Source organism: Solanum stenotomum, unplaced genomic scaffold (assembly GCF_019186545.1).
Source record: "Solanum stenotomum isolate F172 unplaced genomic scaffold, ASM1918654v1 scaffold17538, whole genome shotgun sequence".
NCBI classification, from domain to species: domain Eukaryota; kingdom Viridiplantae; phylum Streptophyta; class Magnoliopsida; order Solanales; family Solanaceae; genus Solanum; species Solanum stenotomum.
In genome coordinates this window covers 333,169-355,535 of record NW_026024602.1, presented here as the reverse complement: position 1 = coordinate 355,535, position 22,367 = coordinate 333,169, and the positions used below count along the sequence as shown (strand labels likewise).

The 22,367-nt window shown below is 36.9% G+C and overlaps 2 protein-coding genes across 4 annotated transcripts; both read right to left on the bottom strand.

Moving 5' to 3' along the window:
• Positions 1-1,766: 1,766 nt before the first annotated feature.
• LOC125850480 (ribonuclease II, chloroplastic/mitochondrial) lies at positions 1,767-11,327 on the bottom strand. 3 transcript variants are annotated; one of them, XR_007444810.1, is made up of 15 exons: positions 10,940-11,327; positions 10,243-10,402; positions 10,021-10,134; positions 9,828-9,905; positions 9,631-9,759; positions 8,230-8,451; positions 7,783-7,965; positions 6,537-6,599; positions 6,306-6,412; positions 6,078-6,227; positions 5,556-5,715; positions 4,598-4,993; positions 3,977-4,201; positions 2,051-2,687; positions 1,768-1,958 (listed from the first exon to the last, which is right to left on the bottom strand). XR_007444810.1 is itself a non-coding variant. In XM_049530327.1 (14 exons), the coding sequence occupies exons 1-14, from the start codon at positions 11,206-11,208 to the stop codon at positions 2,562-2,564; spliced, it is 2,382 nt and encodes a 793-aa protein (XP_049386284.1). In that variant the 5' UTR covers positions 11,209-11,327; the 3' UTR covers positions 1,767-2,561. The 3 variants fall into 3 exon arrangements, 1 of the variants encoding a protein (XP_049386284.1); XR_007444809.1 differs by having other exon boundaries at positions 1,768-1,946; XM_049530327.1 differs by having other exon boundaries at positions 1,767-2,687.
• Positions 11,328-12,722: 1,395 nt separating this feature from the next.
• On the bottom strand, positions 12,723-21,952 carry LOC125850504 (RHOMBOID-like protein 1). Its single transcript, XM_049530353.1, has 6 exons — positions 21,414-21,952; positions 18,869-19,032; positions 14,887-15,050; positions 14,511-14,767; positions 13,279-13,405; positions 12,723-12,979 (listed from the first exon to the last, which is right to left on the bottom strand). The coding sequence occupies exons 1-6, from the start codon at positions 21,737-21,739 to the stop codon at positions 12,857-12,859; spliced, it is 1,161 nt and encodes a 386-aa protein (XP_049386310.1). The 5' UTR covers positions 21,740-21,952; the 3' UTR covers positions 12,723-12,856.
• Between the last annotated feature and the right edge of the window lie 415 nt (positions 21,953-22,367).

Here is a 22,367-nt window from a genome sequence, read left to right as displayed (position 1 = left end):
AATATAATAAAAATAATAAGGCTCTATAGATATAGTTTTGATAATTGCGTTTTATAGCTATAGTTTTATTTATTATGGAAACTGCGATTCGTATATTTCTGCCCATTTGTATATTTCTATTCTGAATATACAAATCGGGTAAGTATGTATAAATTATGTATATATACATTTAGGAGTTTTTCAAAACTCCGTTTGTATATTTCGCTTGCCAATTCTGGATTTATACAATCAGGAACCAAATTATATAAATTATAGATTTATACAAATCAGGCGAATAACAAAAATTGGGGAAACTGTAGCCGCAAATTATAATTTTCTTAAACTATAACTATAGTACCTTATATGCTAAATGTTTGCTATTCTGCATAATTTTCCCTAAATTGAATGTACAATTTGTATTATAAATTTAGTAGAATTGAGTAATTTTAACCTAAGATTGATTTATTTTAAGAAATATATTTGATATACATAAATTATTAATTAAAAATTTAATAATATAAAATTCGAATTCATAAACTTTAAAAATCATAAATTAGACAAGGTGATTCAATAAAAAAAATGTAGAGTATTAGGGTTGAGATTCTTTTATAACAACAATATATTTAGTGTAATTCAACAAGGAAAATCAGAGGAGAATATTGTATACACAACTTTATTTATATATTATGAAGACAGAGACTTATTTCCAATAGACCATGGCTCAATTAAACAAAGTAAAGCTTAAAAATCAATTTTCTTGATCTTGCATTAATCTTACATATCGTAATAATGTGATAAAAATAATAAAGAATCTTATCCAACTTGGTTCTTGATTTAAAGAAAAAAGAAGAAAATTAAAGGAAAAAAAAAACTATTTTAGAGAAATCTGTTCATAACATGGGCAGATTTTCAAGTTGTCGATTATCAGCTACACGAAAATTGATTAAAAATATATATAAAGAAAAACAGGACAATCATAGAGAGAAAACATATATTAATCTTAAAAAAAACTCATTCCTTAAAGAACATGTTTTATTAATTTAGTGTGTATATACAATTAATCAAGATTAATGTGTTAACTAAGCAAAAGACTGAGAGTCCACTTGTTTCATTCGCAAGATTAAGGAATGCTAATAATTTTCTCTCTTTTATATTAAAAAAATTGGAGGGCAGAGGAAAGGGACAAGATGATAATATATCTCAAATGGCAAGCGCCCTCTATCTCTAACCTTAAAGTCATAGGTTCGAGTTATCAAGACGAAAGATTCAAGGCGAGATGAAAAAAAAGGTTGAAAAAAAGATAACACACACAAATCGAGAAATGATCCAAATTGAAATTGAGAAAGGGTTTATAAAGTAAGGAATTGAACCGTTACCAACAAGATGAAAGTTCAAATATAACCAATCAACTGAGCTGTTAAAATTATTTCTCTAAGGTCAGAGGTGATTGTTGGTTGGAGGGGGGGGGGAGGGGGGATAGTGATAACATAAATAATTGAATTGTGAGCATGTGTATATACCTCCCAAAAAGGAGACAGCAAATTTCACAGCTATGAAAATTAAATGATCAATTATCTTGCACTACAAAAAATTTTCATTTTCACAGAATTACTGTCACTTATGGCCTTTACACAATTAATTTTCTACAAAAATGAGTCCACATGTTTTTTTTTTTTTACTTTTCTTGAAGGGGTCCTCAAATAATATGTAAAAATATCCAACACAGAACATGGAGGTAGGGACTAAGAAATAGTAGTAGATAGTAATATTTATATTAGATCTTGTAATTTCCATCTATTATTTAGGTTGAAGCATAATTCTAAATATATATCCATAAGTTACAAACAAATTGAAATGAAGAGAGTACTGTTTTTCTTATAATGGTAATGTTCCGGCCAAACTTGTATACACTTCTTCTATTCCACTAGGTACTTGCTACCTTTCACCAACGTAAAAACCATATAAGTCTGTCACCAAAGCTTCGGTAGATGAGAAGAAACATTATATCAACTCTTAAAGCCAACATTAATGAGTAAAACGGAGAAAGAATAATGCAAAGAATGAGAAATACCTCTTATACTTTCTGGCTCCATGAGGGCAATTCAAAGTAACTAACTGATACATTGAATTCAATCAATCTCCATATGCGCTCTTAGGCAGAAACCAAATTAAATTGAAACCTATCCTCTATAAATCCCAACCATTACTGAACTTCTTGATGATGTGAGACGAAAAGAGACGGACTGAAAACTTGTACATATTGACCAAAATCTGTACAGCTCAGTCAAACGTCAAAAGATACATGGACGATACTCACATTCCACTGTCCAGATATAACTTCAAAGCTCAAATGAAGACAACAGCAAGAAACATCGTTGCCTTTGTGTGGTTGTATCTCCAACATGTATATAAACTATCGACTTGTCATTGAGGTGAGAATCATTATAGGAGCTTCTTGAGTCCCTCACTAGAGAAAAGTCATCTAAACACATGCACAAGGAACTATTCCGTTAAGTGTTGCAACAAAATGTTAGGAACGCTTGTTTCCATCATAAGCTTTCTGGTCTCCACGAACAAATATCCTATACAGCCTCAACCTCCTTAAGAGAGAGAATATCATCACGTGGATGAGCTTCTTCAACTTGCACGTCTACTTCATCACCAATTTGTACGCCAATAGACACCCACGAAGAAGCTTGAATTCCAATCTGCAACAGGTTTGCATTAGATTATAGCAAAAACCAGCAAGAATGAAAAGAGGAACAAACAGAACCATTAATCGCGAGGAAAACCATGGGAATATCTTTTGACCATACTATACTGGTGCCTGGTATGTGTCTCAGAGAAAGGGAGAGGGGACAAATTGATATTCCCTGCTCAGGTTAATCTTGAGAGATTCGGGGAAAGTAACAAGGCTTGCGCTAAAATTTCTAAGCGTTCCACATTTTCAAGCACCAATTCTGGCATATATTAAGTCAAGATCAGTAGAGGTCAAACATGAAAAACATGACTTGGTGAAAATGAGCAGCAATTAATCATAACTTGTGTCGACTTGCACTCATAAAACAGCCCTAATATTGCCTTAAATCAGTGCTTTAATGATCCCATACAAGACACTTTCTTTTGGTAACTGAGAAATCCTAGAGAGCCAGTTAGCACAGGGGTCAAAACCCAGCGAACTATGGGACTCACTCCTCTGCCATTCTTCACTTAAATATCAGGCTTAAATACTAGTTGAGTCCGTATCAATACGTGTGTCTAACCCACACATCACACAATAGGTTCTTATCACTAGAACATAGCCCTGGGGATTACCAAATATAAGATCATTCTCCACTTAAATATCATGGTTTTGTCTCCAGCAGGGTTCAAAACAATGATGTAACCAGTACGGCTATAACCCACACATCACGAGTTGTGTTTTTACCACTAGACCAAAATCCCAGCGACTACAAAATACAAGAGGCTTTTAACTCATTTATTGCCTGTCAGAACATATCTGCTCAATCCTTTATAAAAATCTCGAGCTGGGCAATCTCATATAAATCCTAAACCACATAATATTATTATTTGAATAATATGATTATTTGAAATGCTTAGCATCAATGAGTCAAATTCAAATGCATACATAAGTGAAGGCTTAGTATGCCCCAATTAGTCAGACAGGGTGGATGCGAGGAAGAGCCTTGGTCACACTTCATTTTCTATAGGGGTCTGAATCTGTGCTGCTTCCAGTATCACATAAATTTAGATAGATAGGGACCTCAAAGATTGACTAAAAAGCGAGAAATTGACTTTGAGAAAGAAAAGGGGTGAGCAACGTAGAAACAGAGGTAAAAAGTAAGAAAGGGTCAACAGGAAGATTCATGTTAGACATGAGTAATCTAGAAAACATTTATAGGCATATTTTGAACACATCTCACATGCTGAAAGAGTGGCAAATCAATAATTGCAATTCTGGTATCCAGCATAGATCAAAGAAATTATGAACTCTTACCTCCGTCAACAGTATTGCGGCTATTCGGTCTTTGATGAATCTAAGGACCAGGGCATGATACCGTTTCCCTTTCGGCTGCCTTCTCAAGTATTCCAATATCCAATAACGAAGACTGCTGCTGGAGAGCCTCCTTACAACTCTGGTTGTCATGTTTACTGAAGACGCAATGCCTTCTAGCTCCCCAGCTGAGAGAGGAAGAGGATCACCACTAAGAAAGGCTTTTACCTATATATACAACAAAATGAACATCAGAACCTCACAAAATGTTGTTGCCATTTTAATCATGCACACACCGCTAAGGCTCAAAGCTATATGTTGCAGAATCAATTCATTAACATGGTAGACAAATGAGAAAATAACTGTACGCATAAAAGTTACTTGATATGGGAAAACGAAAGAATCAATGAATGAGAAAGCATTACTTATATACTTGCATGAACAAAAACAACTCTATGTATTCTATCCAAGCTCGATTACAATGTAGAAAACAATCCATGCATATCTCATAGGCATTGCCAAGTTGCAAATTCAAGAATGTCCAGTCTAATAGATAAGGCTGAACAATTTCATTTGTCACAACTGCAAAAAAACTTAGCAGCACTAGTACTTTGAAGAGCTCACCTGATAATGGGCTGCGAGATCCATATATCTTCGAATAGGGGAGGTAAACTGAACATAGCCTGGAAGTCCCAACACCCCATGGCGTATAGGATTCCTGAAATCCATTTCAGCTGCACGCATAGTTCGAACAATAGCAGCACTCCTAACGGGTCCTTCTGGAAGGTGTGCAAATGCAGAAGCGTCGATATTAGATTGAGGCTGTCCTCGGTATGGTAAAGGGATGTTGTTATGAGAACCAAAAGTGGCTATAACTTCCCCACAGAGTATCATCATCTCAGAAACAAGCCTCATAGCTGCATCAGCCTGGTTTTCAACATACAGCTTGATTGACGGCTCTGGATGATCTGGATTAGTCACCTTAATTCGGGTTTCTATGGTGGCTGTGTCTATAGCACCCTGCAGAAACATTCCTTGTCAATTTTTGGTTCTTGAGAATCAGAATACGCTGCAGCACAACAGTAGACAATCTTCTTAAAACACTAGAACCAACATGGATAATGTCATGCAGAAGTAGTAAATAATTACATGAATGCCAGTTATAGAAGTTTTTAAATGTTACTACAAGACCTCATACTACAGCATCAATCTGAAGCTGCATAAGAGCAGCTTCAAACAAAAGAAGCAGAGCATAATAGGTGCAAACATAGAATTCAAAAAATCTCAAACAACATCGAGAATGCAAAATTGTGAATACAATCATGGGCCAGATACTTCTCATGAAGTGTTGAAGTACATAAGCAAGCATCTGACTGCAGCAAATGCAAAACCAAACATGGCTAAGATAGTATACAAGCACTTATGTAAAACACAGCCAACAATATACACGTAGCTGGGACAATAGCTCCTCTCAATAAGAGTGCGGTGGAGAAAGGTGAAACTTGCTCTTAATTTCCATTAACGGCCAAATAATTACACATAGGAAAGATAATTTGAAGTTCGGCAGATAAGAAGCTACTACCTGTTCTCGACGCCATCTTAACCGGAGTGCAGCTGCTTCAGAAAGAATTTTCAGTTCAATCTCTTCTTCAAGATTCAAATGAAGGAGCTCCGTTGCACTCTCATATGTCAACATATATGTCGGTTTGATAATTGAGTTTTCCACTGAGTATTCTGCAATGCTGCCAAATCCATTAGGTTAATGAATTTCTCTAAAATGTTCATTTCTTAAGATTTTTAAATCCAAAGCATGACCTCATTTAGAAACCAGTTCTCTTTGAAATAATAAGTTCCTGATATCATACCAATCTTCAAGATCCAGAAAATGAGACAAACAATTGACAGTTCATGACATATATCATTTTTATACAGAAGGTTAAGCCAAGAAGCAACCCTAAATGAATATTTAAGAAACTTCTCAATAATACACCCAATAGAGATACAGTAATCAGGATCCAACATTGAAAGCCCCAAATTCCTGTACTCCAGAACTAATGGGCTAGCGGACAACAAAACTCTCAGTACAATCTCATTAATAACTAACCTGCCATCAGAACGCAGCACAACAGACACAGAAACAGCATTACACAGCTTTCCTTGCTGCAGACTCATGCCTTCCATGGCCAACCTTTCAGGGAACATTGGATATGTTGCAGTAGGCAAGAATATTGAAGTTCCTCTTCTTCTTGCATCCCTGCAAAGAAAGCAATATTAGAATAATACCTCACAAAGATATCACTGAAATCAAAATTTTAGGCATAAGACGATGTACTTGTCTATTATGCTTCCTGGCTGAACTAAACTAGTAGGATCTGCAATATGTATCCAAATTTTAATCCGGCCGTCCTGCAACCTTGTTGCACTCAATGCGTCATCAAGCTGCAATAGTCATGCTTTAGGAACTTTGAGAATTATATTGTAGAAAATTGCATGTTAGAACTCCAACACACAGTCAAAGCACACAAGACATAATTCTCCCATGAAACCACAATGTATAACACACCTCATCAGCCTCATCAACATCAATCGCGTAAACCTTCAAGGGAGTCAGGTCTATTCTATCAGCCTAAGCACCAAAACAACAGTAAATCAATGCTTGATAAGATATATAAAAAATGGACAAGAACAAGTTTAGAAATAAAAAATGCTTCAGAATTGTTTAGGCAATGAATGTTTCTATTATGGTTCTAGACAAACCAAAAGGTTTTCAGTGAAACCAAAAGTTTTGCACAAATAGAAAAAAAGAGACGTTGAATTCCACTTTAAAAAATTCTCCTTTATTTCTAATAGAACCTTTTTTTTAATCAAGAATCCTAGTTTGACCAGCCCCCAAGGCCTAGCTTGAATGGCAAAAGGTGGAGCATTTGTGGCTTAGATCGCAGGTTCAAGCCCCACACCATGCAAAGCGAAGCCCGGTATTTAAGTGGAGAGGGGTGGGCCCATTATCCACCGAGTTTAGAAGGCTGTGATTGGTCCAAAGGGCGGGTCACAGACGGATTTCTCGGTTATCAAAAAAAAATTAGAATCCTAGTTTGACCAAATTCTCCTCTAAAGCCACTGGAGCAATTTCACGGGCGCAATAATAAAGCTAATGGTCACATATTCTTTCTGCCGAGGGTACATTGGAAACAACCTTTCTACCCACAAAGGTAGGGATACGATCTGCGTACATCCTACCCTCCCCTTACCCCACTTGTTACACTGGGTATGTTGTTGTGGTCACATCTCCCCCCCTCCCCTCTCTCTCTGTGTATCTGTGCGCGCACACAAACTTTTTAATCAGCATGTAACACCTTTGCTGTTGAAAGAAAGGCAAAGAGACAAATAAAAAAAAATGTTTTCTGACATAAAAACTTCATCTGCTCCTTCTAAGGCAAGTCTTCCCACTCATCAAGAACGTGACAAGTTTGCTAGAACTTGAATTTTATATAAATCAAAATTATTTCATTGATGTCACACTAAGACGGTACTGGAAATTATGGTGTTCAGTGGCTCAATTATCTTGTTTTAACATACTGTCACAATCCTCTATACAAATGGAACTTTCGCTTCCACCAAAAGTACAAAAGAAACATGAAATAAGAAGAATTTGGAATTTTACAAAATGCAACACCAAAAAAGCTAGACTCAGAGGAATCCACACTCAATCTGTAACACCCCAGTCCAAAGGCAAAATAGTACAGCCAGAATGGCAAAAATATAGATACATTCGTTGATGTCACAAGTAGAAATCTTAAAGGAAACAATACCTCATCAAGGTCAGTCGATGCAGACAAAAGACTCTCTGCGGCCGACAGAATCTCATCCCGATGATCAGTAGGGAGGTTCAACTTTAACAAATCGAGATTTACATGTACAGGAAAATACCCAATATCTATGAGGAGATTCACTGCTGCAGATGAAGTCTTTGCCTGTCCCATGGCCTTCAAAATCTAGAAGAAAGGAAGACAAACAACATGATACAGGTTTCTCTTTTAGTTTTCCGACCTTTTGATAAAGGAAAGCTGTGTATAACCTAGCAACTCAACAGGAAAGCAGCACAAGTCCTTCAGATGGCAGTAAAAACACAGCCTAACTTAACAAAGATAATAATTGTGATTCTCAAATAAATTCAGGAGACTTTTCATCCAATACCAAGGGGTTTTTTTTTTTGACAAGATATCCAATATCCAAAGGTTAAGAAGGTAATTAATTACCATCCCAGCTGTTTTCTTTTGATCGTCGTTTTTGCAAGAATCAATGGCAAAAGCTTCAAGAGACTCTATCTTGTGCCAAGTTTTCTCTTCAGCCTTCCAAGAAGATCTTGGGGGTTTGTCTTGAGGAGGCATTTGTTTAGCAGATCGCAGAAGCTGTATAAGTTCCTCAAACTCCTTCTCTGAGGCCTCTTTAGCAAGCTTCCTTCGCAAAAGTTCATCCACCTAAATTTTTAGGCCAGGCAGTTACTTGCATTGAAGAGAGATAAGCAAAATGAGGCATTCATATAGCAAAGTAAGAATACAGAGAGAAAATGTTAGCGAAGCAACCATGAAAGATGGGACGTTTCAAAGGCAAGTCTTCAGGTAACTCTATACAATGTTATGAACTGATGGAACAAGTAAAACACACAAGTACGCATGCATGTGTGTTGCGCATGGTAGTGGCAAGAGGAATAATTCATTGATCTTACCCAAACATTTAATACACCCACATAAATTATATTAAAAGACATTGGTGTGGAAATATCAGGTGTAAAGGAAAATACTTGATGAACTTATTATCATAAAAGTTACATTCTATTAATACTACATCACAAGACTGATGGAAAAAATGTTACAATTATTTAGGCTCTCTAGATTTAAACACTAATATCCACCTATGATCTTTTATACGATAATAATTCAAAAATTATCTAAACATACAGGTATCAAAATATCTATCTATATATGTATGACTATAAAAGAGAGAAACTCTAAATGTAATCTTTTTGCGGTTTTACTAGTTTCTTATCGAATGAAGGGGAGCATTGGAGCAATGGCAAAATTGTCTCTGTGTGACTTGTAGGTCATAGTTTCGAGCCGTGGAAGCAGTCATTAATGCTTGCATTAGGGTCTATATCACAATCTTTCGGTGGGGTGCGGCCTTTCCCCGACCCTTGTGTGAATGTGGGATGCTTTATGCACCGGGCTGCCCTTCATTAGTTTCTTATCTAATATCCGGATGGACTTTACTTCTTCCTGTCCAGTTAGTTTGTACACAGGTGGAAGTTCATGTGCTAGCCCCTATTATTTAACATTTGAGCAGATTGCCTGAATGGATTCTATCAGATTACAAAGATAATCCCATTCATATAAATCTAAACAAATCATGCTCCATTGAAAGCAATCAAGATCTGCCAAAACACACCTATCTCGGATCTTCAATCCAGGAACAATCGCAGAAACAAATACCAGAATAGAAAAGAATAGGAAAAAGCTCATAAAAGAGAAAATGATATAGATAACAGAGATGGAAACGAAACAACATATAGAGCACAAGAAAATGTCCAGTCATCTAAGACCAAATGAGAACAGATGATGCATTTTCAGTTGACCAAAATATCTGATGGAAGATTGTATCACCTGGTTAGCAGTCCGAGGTCCATATACAGAAAGACCTTTTGACTCCAGAACTGCGAAGTACACCTCATCTCTTGATAACAGCAGGTGGGCGCAATAGGTCTCAAGAGGCTCCGCACTACCAAATATCATCTGGTAGGACAAAAAAAGGTCATTAAAAGAACAATCAATGTCGACATCATGACTTACAGAGAGATTACCTCAGCTAGTTCTTGAACTGTTACTGATTTATTTTTCTCAAGAAGCTCATTCCATGCAAATTCAAGCAGTGCTGGATCCTATCAGTGGGCACTAAAAATTCAATCTTTATCCTAAAAAAGAGTACAGAACTGTATATTGTCTCTCGTTATCGTGTAGCAAGAAAATTCAATTAAACAACAAGAGACAACCTACCAAGTTATCATGAGCTTTCTGTACAAATTCTGATATTTCTGTGGGCTCAAAATTTTCAGCACCAGGAACAATAAAAGTCACTTGCTGTGGCTTAATGGAGGTTGTAATCCCATTCTGCATCATTAAAAATCAATAAAAGAAACTAAAAATGCATCAGTGCCTAAGCAGCAAATAAGCATACAAATCCAGTAAAACGAACTCTTTAAGTATTTCTATTTACACCTGATCAGAGACCATCCAATTCTTTTTTCCGTCAGGTTTAAGAGCAACTGCTAGCAACAACCTTTCAGAATCCTTCTTGAACTCCAGCAATAATCCTTTTTGTAGTGTCCCTTTCTTCAACTTGTCCTCAAGCAGCTCTCCTGTGCTTGCTAATTCCAGCCTATAAAAGATTCCACAATAACCACTCCTGATTTTAGACCTCAAAAAACAACAATTCTAACAAAAATCGTGTAAAACTAAGAGCTTTTAACACATTCGGCTACTCGACCAAAATAATTAGAGTCACTAGCCAAATATATATGTATATATATACATACTCACTAATTATCTATAAAATATGTTTACCATATGTAGACATACTACATAAACAGATACTCAAACTTGGCCTCAACTGGTAAATAAGCGCTCAAACTTTGAGAGTGAACATCTAAACACCTCATCTTAGTCTCAACCAACAACTAAACACTCCAACTCGTCCAAGCTATGTCTCGTGGACACCCGACACTAACATGACACATAAACTTTGGAGGTGTCTAGATAATCATTGTGTAAGTTGGAGTGTTCAATTGACACAGTAAAAAACAAGTATGTATTATAACTTATTGCCTCATATGTATCTATACACACATTAATATACCAAAAAGAAATACATTTTCAGTAGAATTCATAACGGTACTAAAAAATGAGCAGAAGGTACTTGCTAGTAGCACGAACTCTGCCACGTTTGTGTATAGAAGCAAGCTCTTCCATAACCATTTCGACGAGGTTTTGAACTGAATAGCTACGAACGGTGACATGGCTGAGAGGATAAGGCGCACAACGGAGAAATGAATGTGAATTCGAACGGTTTCTATGTCGAGAAGAGGTTGTTAATAGACGGAGACAGCAGCATCGGCGGGATACGGCGAGCGGCGGCGTTGCGGCGGAACGGAAAATTACGCAGCTGTTCATGGCGCGAACCGCCATGGTTTTGCCTTGGTTGTGTGTAGGGAGCTAGAAATTGGTGGTTGAGATAGTTGGAGATGACATGGGTGTATATAGAGAAGAGAAAGAAAAAAAGCAAATGGGGATTTGGTTTTAGAAGGGGCTTTGGTTAGTTTTCTCTTTTTCTTTTTAAATGTCCAATTGAACCGTGGTCCGACTAAATTTGAAATTAAGTCGACATCAAAATGGCAAAGAGTTAAATCACTTCCATCATTTTATCAATTTTCTTTTCTTCTCTTTGTCAACTCTCAATGACAACTACAACGCTCAGACTATTTTTTCCCATATTTTCTGCTAATTCCCTACCATTTTGAAACTTATACTTGTGAGATTACGAATAATGTAATGGTTAATTACTTTTTTCCTTTATAGTAGATTGCTTTACTACTCTAATATAACGTGAATTGCTTTATTTCTACTTTATTATTAATATTTAATAATAGTTGGCTTAATATTATAGTCACCATGTTACTTTGTGTCTGCTGGCAATTGACTTGAGCCTTGGGGTTTGCTCCCTTTCAAGGTCTCAAGTTCGAAACCCACTAGGTGCAAACAATTTCTGAGGGCCATCGGACTGGGTAAAACCTGAATTAACCGTGGTGCACTTGCGGGAAACTCCTTGCCGAGGGCTTGTGCACCCCCGGGATTAGTCGGGGCTCAAAGAGACTTGGACACCCGGTGCAAATCAAAAAAAAAAAAAAAATTATAGTCACCATGTTACTTTGTGGTCTAAGGATGTTTGTGCATGTCTCTTATAACTTTTATGATTTTGAATATCACAATAATTCTCTTTCTTTTTAAATTTAAAAACATGTAATCTTTGTTTGCTTTCGTAATAGACCCGAATAGAATTGTTCAAGAAAAACTACACGAAATCAAATGAAAGAGAGAACTCAAACATGTAATTTGGTTATACTTCTCTTATCCTATTTTATGGGTTGTAGTAGGAATAACTACTAAAAGATGTCATTTTACTAATTATAACTCTTAGGCAGTGAGACTGGTAGAACATAATGATTGGGGCAGCAACAAGAATGATGCAACTTAACATGGCTCACACGTGTCCATGACTAGTCTATAAAAAAACATCATTCACTAGGATAAAAGGCCGATCTCAATGACACTTAAGGAACTAGCCTAATTAAACCCGATTCACTTCCCTTCTTTTTTTTATGACAAGGGAAATTCGCAGCCGCTATCCTTTGGGTGCGCACAAGGTAAAACCCTTGCTTCTATGCAATAGCTCGCAAACCACATAGGAGAGATAACCCGCACTAGGCAAGCCCGATGCGACGAGCTCGACCCAAAAGGCAAACCCTTGGCTTTCGCTGGAAAGGAGTTTCGAACTTGAGACCTCCAACATGGAAGTCTCAAGCCCAAACCACTGGGCCACCCGAAGGGTAATCCCATTTCCCTTTTCTCAACAACAAAAGGATCATAAACCATTTCAGCGAGTTGTTTAAATAACTATTTGATTCACTATTGACATTATAAAGCTTCCAATATGAACTTTTTTCTTTTACTATATAAGAATGTTGTCCAATACAAACAAAAATAATAGTTGGATCAGATGTTATGTAAGATTTCTGAAATGACATCAATTTACAAACAAATTGTAAGTGATGGCTATTCAACGGCACAGCTGAGTACACAGTCCCTGGATCTTAGATGTACTTGGATTCGACAATGAATATGTTCTTGTCTTGTTACTGTTGGAGCATGTCAATGTGAGCTGGTTACTCGTTTGCTCGGACTGCAAGAACGAAATCAAGTTCAACTCGCCAAATCACAAATATCAAAACATCTAATACAGCATGATTGCTTTCAGAAGTCGTCTAAGTGACTAAACACACAAAAATCCTTAAAATTTCGATAAGATGATTTTCTTTTTTAATTGAAAGTATAGTAGTGCAACTTTACATCCTATGGAAGATGCCCATTTTCCTAACCTGAGTTCTGTAACTATGGAATTGGAAAATGAATGTTTCATGTCATGATAGTGAAGGAGATTTATTCAGATTTGTGAAAACGAGAAATTCAGTAACTTCTTACCATACAGGAAACAGGCTCTGTGTTGCAGCTCCACCTTGATGTGGGTAGACAACTCATATAATGGCACCAAGAACAGTGATCATTTAAATCTACCCCGCGGAAAAGCATGACCAAGCCACCAGTGAACCTGCAGCAAGGAGAAAATAAATTATTAACCAGTTGTACAGCTAAAACATATTGCTTTCAACTAGTGAGATGACTAAGTCGGATCAAATTCAGAATCTTCCTTATCAAAATGGCCATATTATTTAACCATCTAAGTGTTTGCCACTAAAGATCTGCAGCATCACGTGTTTAATTCTAATTCTTGGTGCTTGTGGACCTAAATTACACATTTTTGCGTACCTGATACAATATGATCAGATATATCTGAAGTTTATCATCTAACAGCTATTGTTGTCAAAACCATGGGAATGGAACCATGAAGTTATCGATAACAGTAGAGTAGAGTAATGGGACCTATATCCTACAAATAACATGTCACTTAGGCACGTGGTGGAGACTGCAGTTGCTTGGCAACAAATAAGCGATTCACTTAGTCGAGATCCATTGATCAAAAGGTAATTAATAAGTATCACTCAAGTCATGGAAGGAAAACAACTTGGTTTTATTTATCTGTTGTTTTCCAAGTAGAATGACTACAGCTTAGTGTTATAAGCACTTAAAGGCATAAAACTAACAGAGAAAGACATCTAAGGGGTGCTCCTCCTACCAACTACCATCACTTCCTTCGTGGCCCGTGCTACCCCAAACTAAGTGGGTAAAATGATAAACTCGGAAATCCGGTCTATCTAAATTTTGTTACTCAACCCTCTATATCCTGGGAAGTCACACCCCGGTCCTTGGGGAAGTAGTAACATAAGTTTCATTATCACTACTTACATATTAGTAGTAATTTGTCACTAGACTTAGACCCATTAGGTTCATAACAATAGCAGATATAACCAGCACCAACAGCAGAAACTTGTCTAGGAATGAAAATTCTACGTATTTTCTTCTTTTTTGCTTTTAGTTTCTCAAACTAGGGCAGAAACGAAATAAAAGAGATGACAAGATGAAAAAAAGGACTGGTAAAAAGAATGTTAACATGATAAAAAATGCAAAATGTGTGAATATTAAGCACACTGTAGTTTAATGACCCACTATCAAAGATGTATATAAAAACTTCTTCTGCAGCCTAATTGAAACATGACAGAACAGGAAAAACAAGGTGCAGCACCAACGAAACTTACCCAATTATCAGAAGAATAAGAGAAACAACCCATAGAACCATTTGATACATCTTGAATTTCGGTTTAGCCGATGTTGAATATGCTCTGGATGCATATCTCTGGCTCACCCAGCCAAACTGGGGCCGGATCAGAAATACGAAACCAAGAAGAAAACCAGACACAAATCCTCCAATATGAGCGAAGTTGTCAACGTGCGGGAGAAGTCCAACTGCCAGATTTATAATAATGATGACCACAAGGGTCACTAAAACTGCAATCTGCAGAAAAGGGGAAACAAGAAGTCAAAGGGCTAATAAGATGATTTCTCAATCAAGTGAGCAACAAACCCATCATTAATGGAAGGTGTGAACTGTGATGAGAACTGTTTGATAGATACCTTATTGGCATATATGGTCCAATTGATTATGAGCTCTGAAAGCATGCTTCCCAGCAACCCAAAAAGTGCACCAGAAGCACCAACAGATATATTTGACTTAATAAATAGAGCTGAGAACAAACTGCCACCAAGTCCGGCGATGATATAGAGCACGCCAATGCGTACTACAAGACAAAACAAAGAAAAATAAGCAAACAGTAGTCTCAGCTACTTCTGAATAACAGGTCAGAGATCACATACACCAACACAAGAAAGATTAAGTTGAGAACCCAGAGGTGGATCTAGCTCTTCACAGCAGTTACAATCAAATTCACTTCTGGTCCACTCATACTTCTATTTCCAGTTGTTTTCATACTGAATCAACAACAAAGAGCTAATATCAGTGAAGTTTGGAGTAACCAAGGCTGGGACCTCAGTTTCAGAAGGCTTCCAAATGACTAGGAGATGGAAATATTCAAAGAATTCCTCAACATTCTCAATCTCTTCAAAAGAGTCTCACTAGAACAAGATAGATTATGGTGGTTGAGAGACAGTTCACGTATCTTTTCAGTCAAGACAGCATATCATATGAGGAAGAACAACAACCTTAATGTGTAGTGGTTCTGGAAGCACTTATGGATGACCAAGATACCATACAAAGTGGCATGTTATGTTTGGTTAGCAGTTAAGAGGGCCTGTGTGACACAAGGCAGACTGCAGAGGAATGTTCCTTTGCTCTATTTGCCATCTGCATGGAGGAAATGCAGAAACAAATAGTCATCTTTTTCTGCACTGTAAGGTGACTTCTCAATTGTGGGACATATTTCCAGCTATGATTGGTTTGAGCTGGACAATGAAAATGAATACACTAGATATGCTAGCTAGTTGGAGTAGAAAGGGAGGAACAAAAGCTTAAAAAGCTAGTTGGAGTATGACTCCTAGGCTGCATATGGAGGACTATCTGGAAGGAGAGGAATTCAAGATGTTTTGAGAACAAAAGTAACCCTCTCCAGAAGATAAAGTTTAATTTGTATTCTGCTTTTGCATTTTCAGAGGAAACAAGAGTATATAACTGACACAGTCACACAGAGTCACTATAGTTTTTGTTTAATTAGCCTTTTTGTATAACTTATATTTAGTTTACTTCTCATGTAATTTTGGCCTCCACAGGCCCTGTTGATTTTAATACAAAAATGTTACCATTTCATCTTTATCAATAACATATTACCATTTCAAAAAAAAGGACGCAAAAGGATTTTCCGAAAATGTGCCTGTTTAAGTGAAGGATATTTTATTATAGAAAAGAAAAGTGATGTATTTGTTTAGCCTTGAATACCTGAAACTGTTGCAGAAACTTGTTTTCAATGAAAACTAGAAAGTTGAGGTCCAATAAATCTGCTGCACCAAACAAAATTGCAGGAGAATTCATATCACTTGCTTTCTTTTACCTTTTTTGCAATCTATTGGGGAAGACAAGGCACAGGGAGCGGTCAAGTGCTGTGCAGGAGAGTAAAGCTTCAGGGCCAGATGATTCACTTCAGCATTTTTCCAGCTGTCTTGGAATATAGTCAAAGACGAGGAGATGGTACATTGAGGCTTTTCAGAATATTGAAGAATTCGAAAAAGAGTCCCAACACCTCTTTCGTTGTTCCAAAAAGAGAGGGCGCCAAGGGTATCAAGGATTATAACCTATTAACCTAGTGTGAGGAATCTATAAGATTATGTCTGAAGTGTTTTTTTGACAAGGAAGATTATGTCTAAAGTGTTACCCAATAAACTAAAGAAGGTCTTAGATAAAACGGTATCGATTTTGCAGAGTGTATTTGGGGAAGGCGGACAAATTCTTAGATGCAGTATAGGTGGCAAATGAAGTGGTTGTTTCAAAGAAGAAAGTAAAGGAAATCAAGGATTTTGTGCAAATTGGATCTTGAGAAGACCTACAATCTTGTAAACTGGGAGTGTTTCTTGATTTCATTAGGTTGAAGAGACTTTGGTGCAAGATGGAGGAAGTGGATCAAATGTTACATTTCAACAACTAGGTGTTTGGTCCTAGTGCTCGGCAAACTGTTTAGTTCCTTCAGTGGTTCGAGACGAGTGAGACAAGGCCGGCCCTCTATCCTCTATGTTGCTCATACTAATGATGGAAGAGCTGAGCAAGGTGGTGGATAGAGCTGCTGTAGGAGGTTACATAAGGGTTTTTTCACAGCGCTTGATGGACATAATACTGTAAGCATGTCTCACCTATTGTTTGTATATGACACTTTAGTATTTTGTAATGCTAACAGAGCTCAGTTGGCTTACTTGTGACAAGTGTTGACATTGTTCAGAGTGGTTATAAAAGGAGAAATCATCCCAGTTAGCAAGGTGGAGAAGATTGAGGTCTTACTTCTTAGCACAAGTGTTTAATTGCAAGGCAGGGCTCTTCCTTCTACCTACTTGGTATACCACTAGGAGCACCAGTAAGGACCAACCAGCTTGTATGCCCGTGATAGAGAGGGTATAAAGGAGCTCACATGTTGGCAAAAGAGATACTTATCCAAGGGGAAAGAAAATGTCAACTAAGGGTACTCTATTGAGTATTCCGACATTTTTCATGTCCTTGTTCCATGCTCAAGTTAGTACTCGGTAGCACAAGAAAGTCGAAAAACTTAAAGGGAATTTCCTATGGGATGCTTCAAGTGCGGATAGGAAGTTCCACTTGGTAAATTGGGAGACAAACAGTCACGAAACCGAAGTGTTCAAGTGGACTTTGGGATTAATGATTTGAAGGTAATTAATAAGAGTATAAGATGCTATTTGGGAAGTGGCTATGGAGTTCGGGATAGAGGAGAATGCTTTTTGGATGGGGTAACCACAAAAATATGGGATCTCGGAAGGGGGGTTGGAGGACTAAAGATATCACACTTCATTATGAGTGTGGACTATGTTAGAATATCTTGAAGGAGTATGAAGAATTCAATGGGAATGTATCATTCAGGATGGATGATGGAAACCGGGTAAGTTTTTGAGGACAACTGAATTGCTTCACAAACAAAGTATTTCACAGGTTAGCCATGATGAACGGAGATGGGATGGAGAATAATGGTATCTTCTAGTTAAGTCATATTATGAAGCTCCTGAGCCAAGAAAAATGTGTTTTTCCACTAGGCAAGCTTCAAGGGGGTGATCTTGACAATTGAGAATTAAAGAAGAGAAAAGTAACTTAACTTCATGGCTAGCCGCAAGGGGTGATCTTGACGGTTGAGATTAAAGAAAAGAATGATTACTTATGTTGATGCTTATTGTGTAAAAGCTCAGGAGAAGGCATGAATCATCTCCTTTTACATTGTTGGATAGCACCTCGCTTGTAGCGGTAAATACTGAGATGGTTTGGACTTCAATTGGTGATGTAATGTACTATTAAAGAAGCAATGTTTAGTTGGATTCTTAGAAAAACGGCAGAGTACACCCAAGGCATGAGATGTTGCTACTTTAGCACTTATGTCGATCATACAGAGGCAGAGAAGAGGAAGAGCTTTTCATATAGTAGAGAAAGATTTTGTACACTTGAGGAATAACCTCTTAACCCATATATTTTTAGGTGCATCCATGAGGTTCCTAGGTTCTTATATGTATAGAAGATTGTCTTTAGCAGAAAACCATATTGTACAAGGTTTTCTTTTTTTTTTTTTTGGGATATATTTCTTGTATGTGGGCTCATTTTGGCCTCCGTTATATGAAATTTTCTTAGCTTTATGAGCAAAAATGTGAGATGCAACATTATCAGGCATTTCTAATATCAGCAAAGGGAAGAATGAGCTTATAAATCTTGTGACTAACAAATGAATGAAAGTTGTAGCAGATAAGTCTTAGCTTCTAAAATCTCAAGTACTTTTGGAAATGCAACATAACATCTAATGTGAATCTGCTATAAGATAAAAGTTTTTTAGATCTTTGATAGCACAAAACGTAGAGAAAAAACGAAATGTAAATGCAGGTAAAAGCTCTGTTATTTACAACATACCAAATCCAAACTCTCGCTCCAGCCGAATGCCAATCACTAGAAGACTCAGCATGTTGGCCAGTAAATGAAAAACTCCACCATGCAACCACATGCAAGTAATAAGGCGCCACCCTTGATGTTCGCGGACCACCTTATTCACATCTAGAGCACCCATCTTCTCTAGCCTAAACAAAAAGGAAAAGATAAACAGCTTTATACATGTTTGATGTTTATCTATTCCAGTGTAGCTTAGTTTAAGCAAGAAGAATCAATTCACTAACATAGAAAATCAAGAAAAAAAATGAATGCCACAAATTCATTCATCAACCTCAATGCAAGAGATCAACAAGTTACAGAAATTTGATCATCAATATTGAAGTGCATGACTGGTCAAATGTACCGGCTCATAGATGGTATGACGAATATTGAAAGTACTAAAAGAATTTTTTATAAGGATGTTAATGTACTAAAGTAGGATAAGTTAGACCTCTAATCACATGAATAGAAGTTCTTTCAAAAGATCTATAATCTCTTGAATCTGTGCCGTTTTAGCAAATCATAAACACACCAGAAGCAAAATATCTATATAGTCAATACAATCAGGTTGGGTTGTGGTTTAATTGATATTAACACACTGACAATAACTCAGGTGCTTCACGCATTCTCAAAAAACAATAACTTTGCCATTTGACATGAGCCTTTTTAGTTTGCTTAGAGTTTGCATGTAGTGTAGGAATTGGTATGAAACAGCGTGTCAAAGGCACGCTTAAGCCCTAAGTGAGGCTCAAAATATGTTGAGCGTTTCGGGTCGCTTAATGTGCACTTCAATGTCGTCATCAAGGGGCACTGAGACATACTTTTCCTTGTCAATGAGCAGTTCCTGAAGAGGTGACACTAAACAGCTAATATTTCACTTAATTGTTATTGTTTTTTCAATTTCTTTGTCCATATAATGCTTATAATTATTAGTCTTGGACTAAGCAAACACATTTGTATTTATTCTCCATTTGCGCCTTTTGCAATTAAGTCAGTGGTAAGGTCTGCTTACACTCCACTCTATTAGTACCGTCAATACAAGGAGTCCTCCTATTTGTTGTTCAACACAAAGCGATTCAATAAGCAGTCTTACCTCTCTTCTTTTCCTCCCTTTTAACAAATTCATCGGTCAAAACAAAATTAGATTGTGAATGCAAAGTTTTAATCTTCTGCAACAAGTTGTAGCATTCAAGTAAAAGATCAGCCTTAAATATACAACATCCAATAAACTTTACAATAAGTGTAGCCTTACTGATGGTTCTCTCCCTAGAAAAGCTACCTCAAAGTACAATTTTACCACAAAGGGGTTATCGTGATCTGGTGCTCACAAAATTATCTTCACACAAGGAAAAAGAACTCCATATAAGGTGAAGAAATTTCCCAAAAGATGCTGCATGTCTAACTAAGAGTCCGAGCCAGTTAATTTGTTTTTGCTTTTTCTGCATTAGGGTCGTCATTTTTTGTTCAATTTCTCACTCTCTGTTGATGCAATATGAAGCTAGAAACTTAAGTGCAACTTATGGTACAAAGTGAAGCTAAGTACATTAAAGCACAAACTTCAATAAAAAGCTCCTTGTAGCTTGATTTGGATCCTCATAAAAGAGGACAAAAGAATGCCTGGAGAGTTATCAGATACAGCACTGGAAGCAAGACGGAAAAGCATGTGAAATCTTTCATTGATCCCGCTTACTTTCTGCACCTCCTGTGTGCCTAACTCAATCTGTACCACTTAAATCCTTTTCTACAACTATCCAAGACAGGATTTGGTAGTCAAACCTCAGATGAGAGTATTGATCCAGTTCTCTTTCTACATAAGCTCATCTAAATAAAGTCTATCATAGAGCCCAGGCTCTTGAGAACTTGATCAAAAAGGGCACATCTATAATCAAATTGAGTATTATTTCATCTTATTCAAGCTTGTTCAAACAACATGAACTCTACCACATACATAAGTAAACAAACCTTCAACTTGTCATAAAATTGACACTTCCACAAGTTCCCCGTCCTATCCATCCCTTAGGCTGCAGTGCTGTCCCTCCACTAATTGACCAGGCAACCTGCTACAGCCCACAAGTATAGGTGCTGGTAAACCTGCCCACCAACTACTACCTGGAATATAAATGTTTTTCTCCTACAGCTCAACCACTCACCCATCCTTTTATTTTATTTTTTTGATAAACTTGGTGTCCTGATGTCCGGGCCAGCTTGCGCGCATCTCGACTAATTCCGAGGGATACTCCACCACCACCCACCAGCAACAAGCAACAGGTAACTCTGTCCACCAACGCTAAGACGGATGGGAAGAAATCACCTGGTATTTTATCTTTGCTGGCTGGGATTTGAATAAGAGCTCAAGATGCTCAATTCACTTCATTGATCACTAGGCCACACCCTTACCCTTCGGAACTCCCAATTGATTTCCTCTTAAAGAGAGGATCATGAGTACACCAAAAAGCTTACAAATTTCACAAACAAATACTTCAATCAAATTATAGAAGGAAAAAAAAAAAGATAAGAAAGAGATACATACGTGGTAGAAGAAGGCCCAAGAAGAGGATTTTCACTGAAGGGCTGAAATGAAAATCTACCCAAGAATCCAGCATAACAAGAAACAGAGTTGTGGGGGCAGTTATTCACATACATGGTCACCAAAAATGTCACTACATTGACTATAACAAAAGATGGTATCAACCATGGAAACCATTTCTTGAAATGCTTAATTTCTCTATAAAAAGCAGGTCCTCCTGATGATGCTGTTGTTGTCGTAGCTGGCTCTACTGGGTATACTGAGTTACCCCCTTTCCTTGAATGGACCTGGATTTGGATCTCCGGTTGTGAATGAACTCCTCCGGCCATCTCGCCGGAAAATAAGAATGCTGGAAATTGATGCCGGAAAGTTTAAATTCCGATTGTACACAATGGGTAGAGAAGAAAAATGAGTTTAGGTGGCTTTGAAGAGACGATAAAGTCAAGTTGATTGATTCATACGAAGATGATTAGCTTTGCCGACGAGCTGGTAACTTCCTACACTCAATACCTTTTGTAACCTTTATTTTTTCTTGTGTTTTTTTCCTCTATAAATAGTTTAAGTTATTTATTTGAATAAAATATTTTTATTAAAATATATACTTTGGTTCTTCTTTTTGTTTTTACGATGTCGGTACTTATTTTGGAGCTCAACTAATTAATTAAGATTCCTACCAAAATATCTCATTGTAAGAGGTAGAAGTTTCTTATCAAAGATGACTTCATATTAGTATTTGAATTCGAGACTTTTATATTTTGTTTGGTCAAGCTTTTAAAATGAGCTTATTTTAAAAAGTCTTTTAAAAAAATACTTTTACTAAGAAATTATTTGTGTTTGGCCGATAAATTTTAAAAACATTTTTGAGTAATAATTAGTGTTGACCAAGCGTTTTAAGTGTATACTTTTCAAAAAAAAAAAAAATTGTGTTTCAAGCGTATACTTTTCACAATTTAGGGA

Excerpts from the sequence above, each read along its gene's own strand:
- LOC125850480 (XM_049530327.1), bottom strand. The coding sequence starts at position 11,208 with ATGGCGGTTCGCGCCATGAACAGCTGCGTAATTTTCCGTTCCGCCGCA. Across the intron at positions 7,966-8,229 it reads AAAAGAAAACAGCTGGGATG|ATTTTGAAGGCCATGGGACA; the intron begins GTAATTAATTAC and ends CCTTTCTTCTAG. Across the intron at positions 6,413-6,536 it reads ATGTTGATGAGGCTGATGAG|CTTGATGACGCATTGAGTGC; the intron begins GTGTGTTATACA and ends TGACTATTGCAG.
- LOC125850504 (XM_049530353.1), bottom strand. The coding sequence starts at position 21,739 with ATGGCCGGAGGAGTTCATTCACAACCGGAGATCCAAATCCAGGTCCAT. Across the intron at positions 15,051-18,868 it reads GGAGCGAGAGTTTGGATTTG|TACGCATTGGCGTGCTCTAT; the intron begins GTATGTTGTAAA and ends TTTGTCTTGTAG. Across the intron at positions 14,768-14,886 it reads GGACCATATATGCCAATAAG|ATTGCAGTTTTAGTGACCCT; the intron begins GTATCTATCAAA and ends CCTTTTCTGCAG.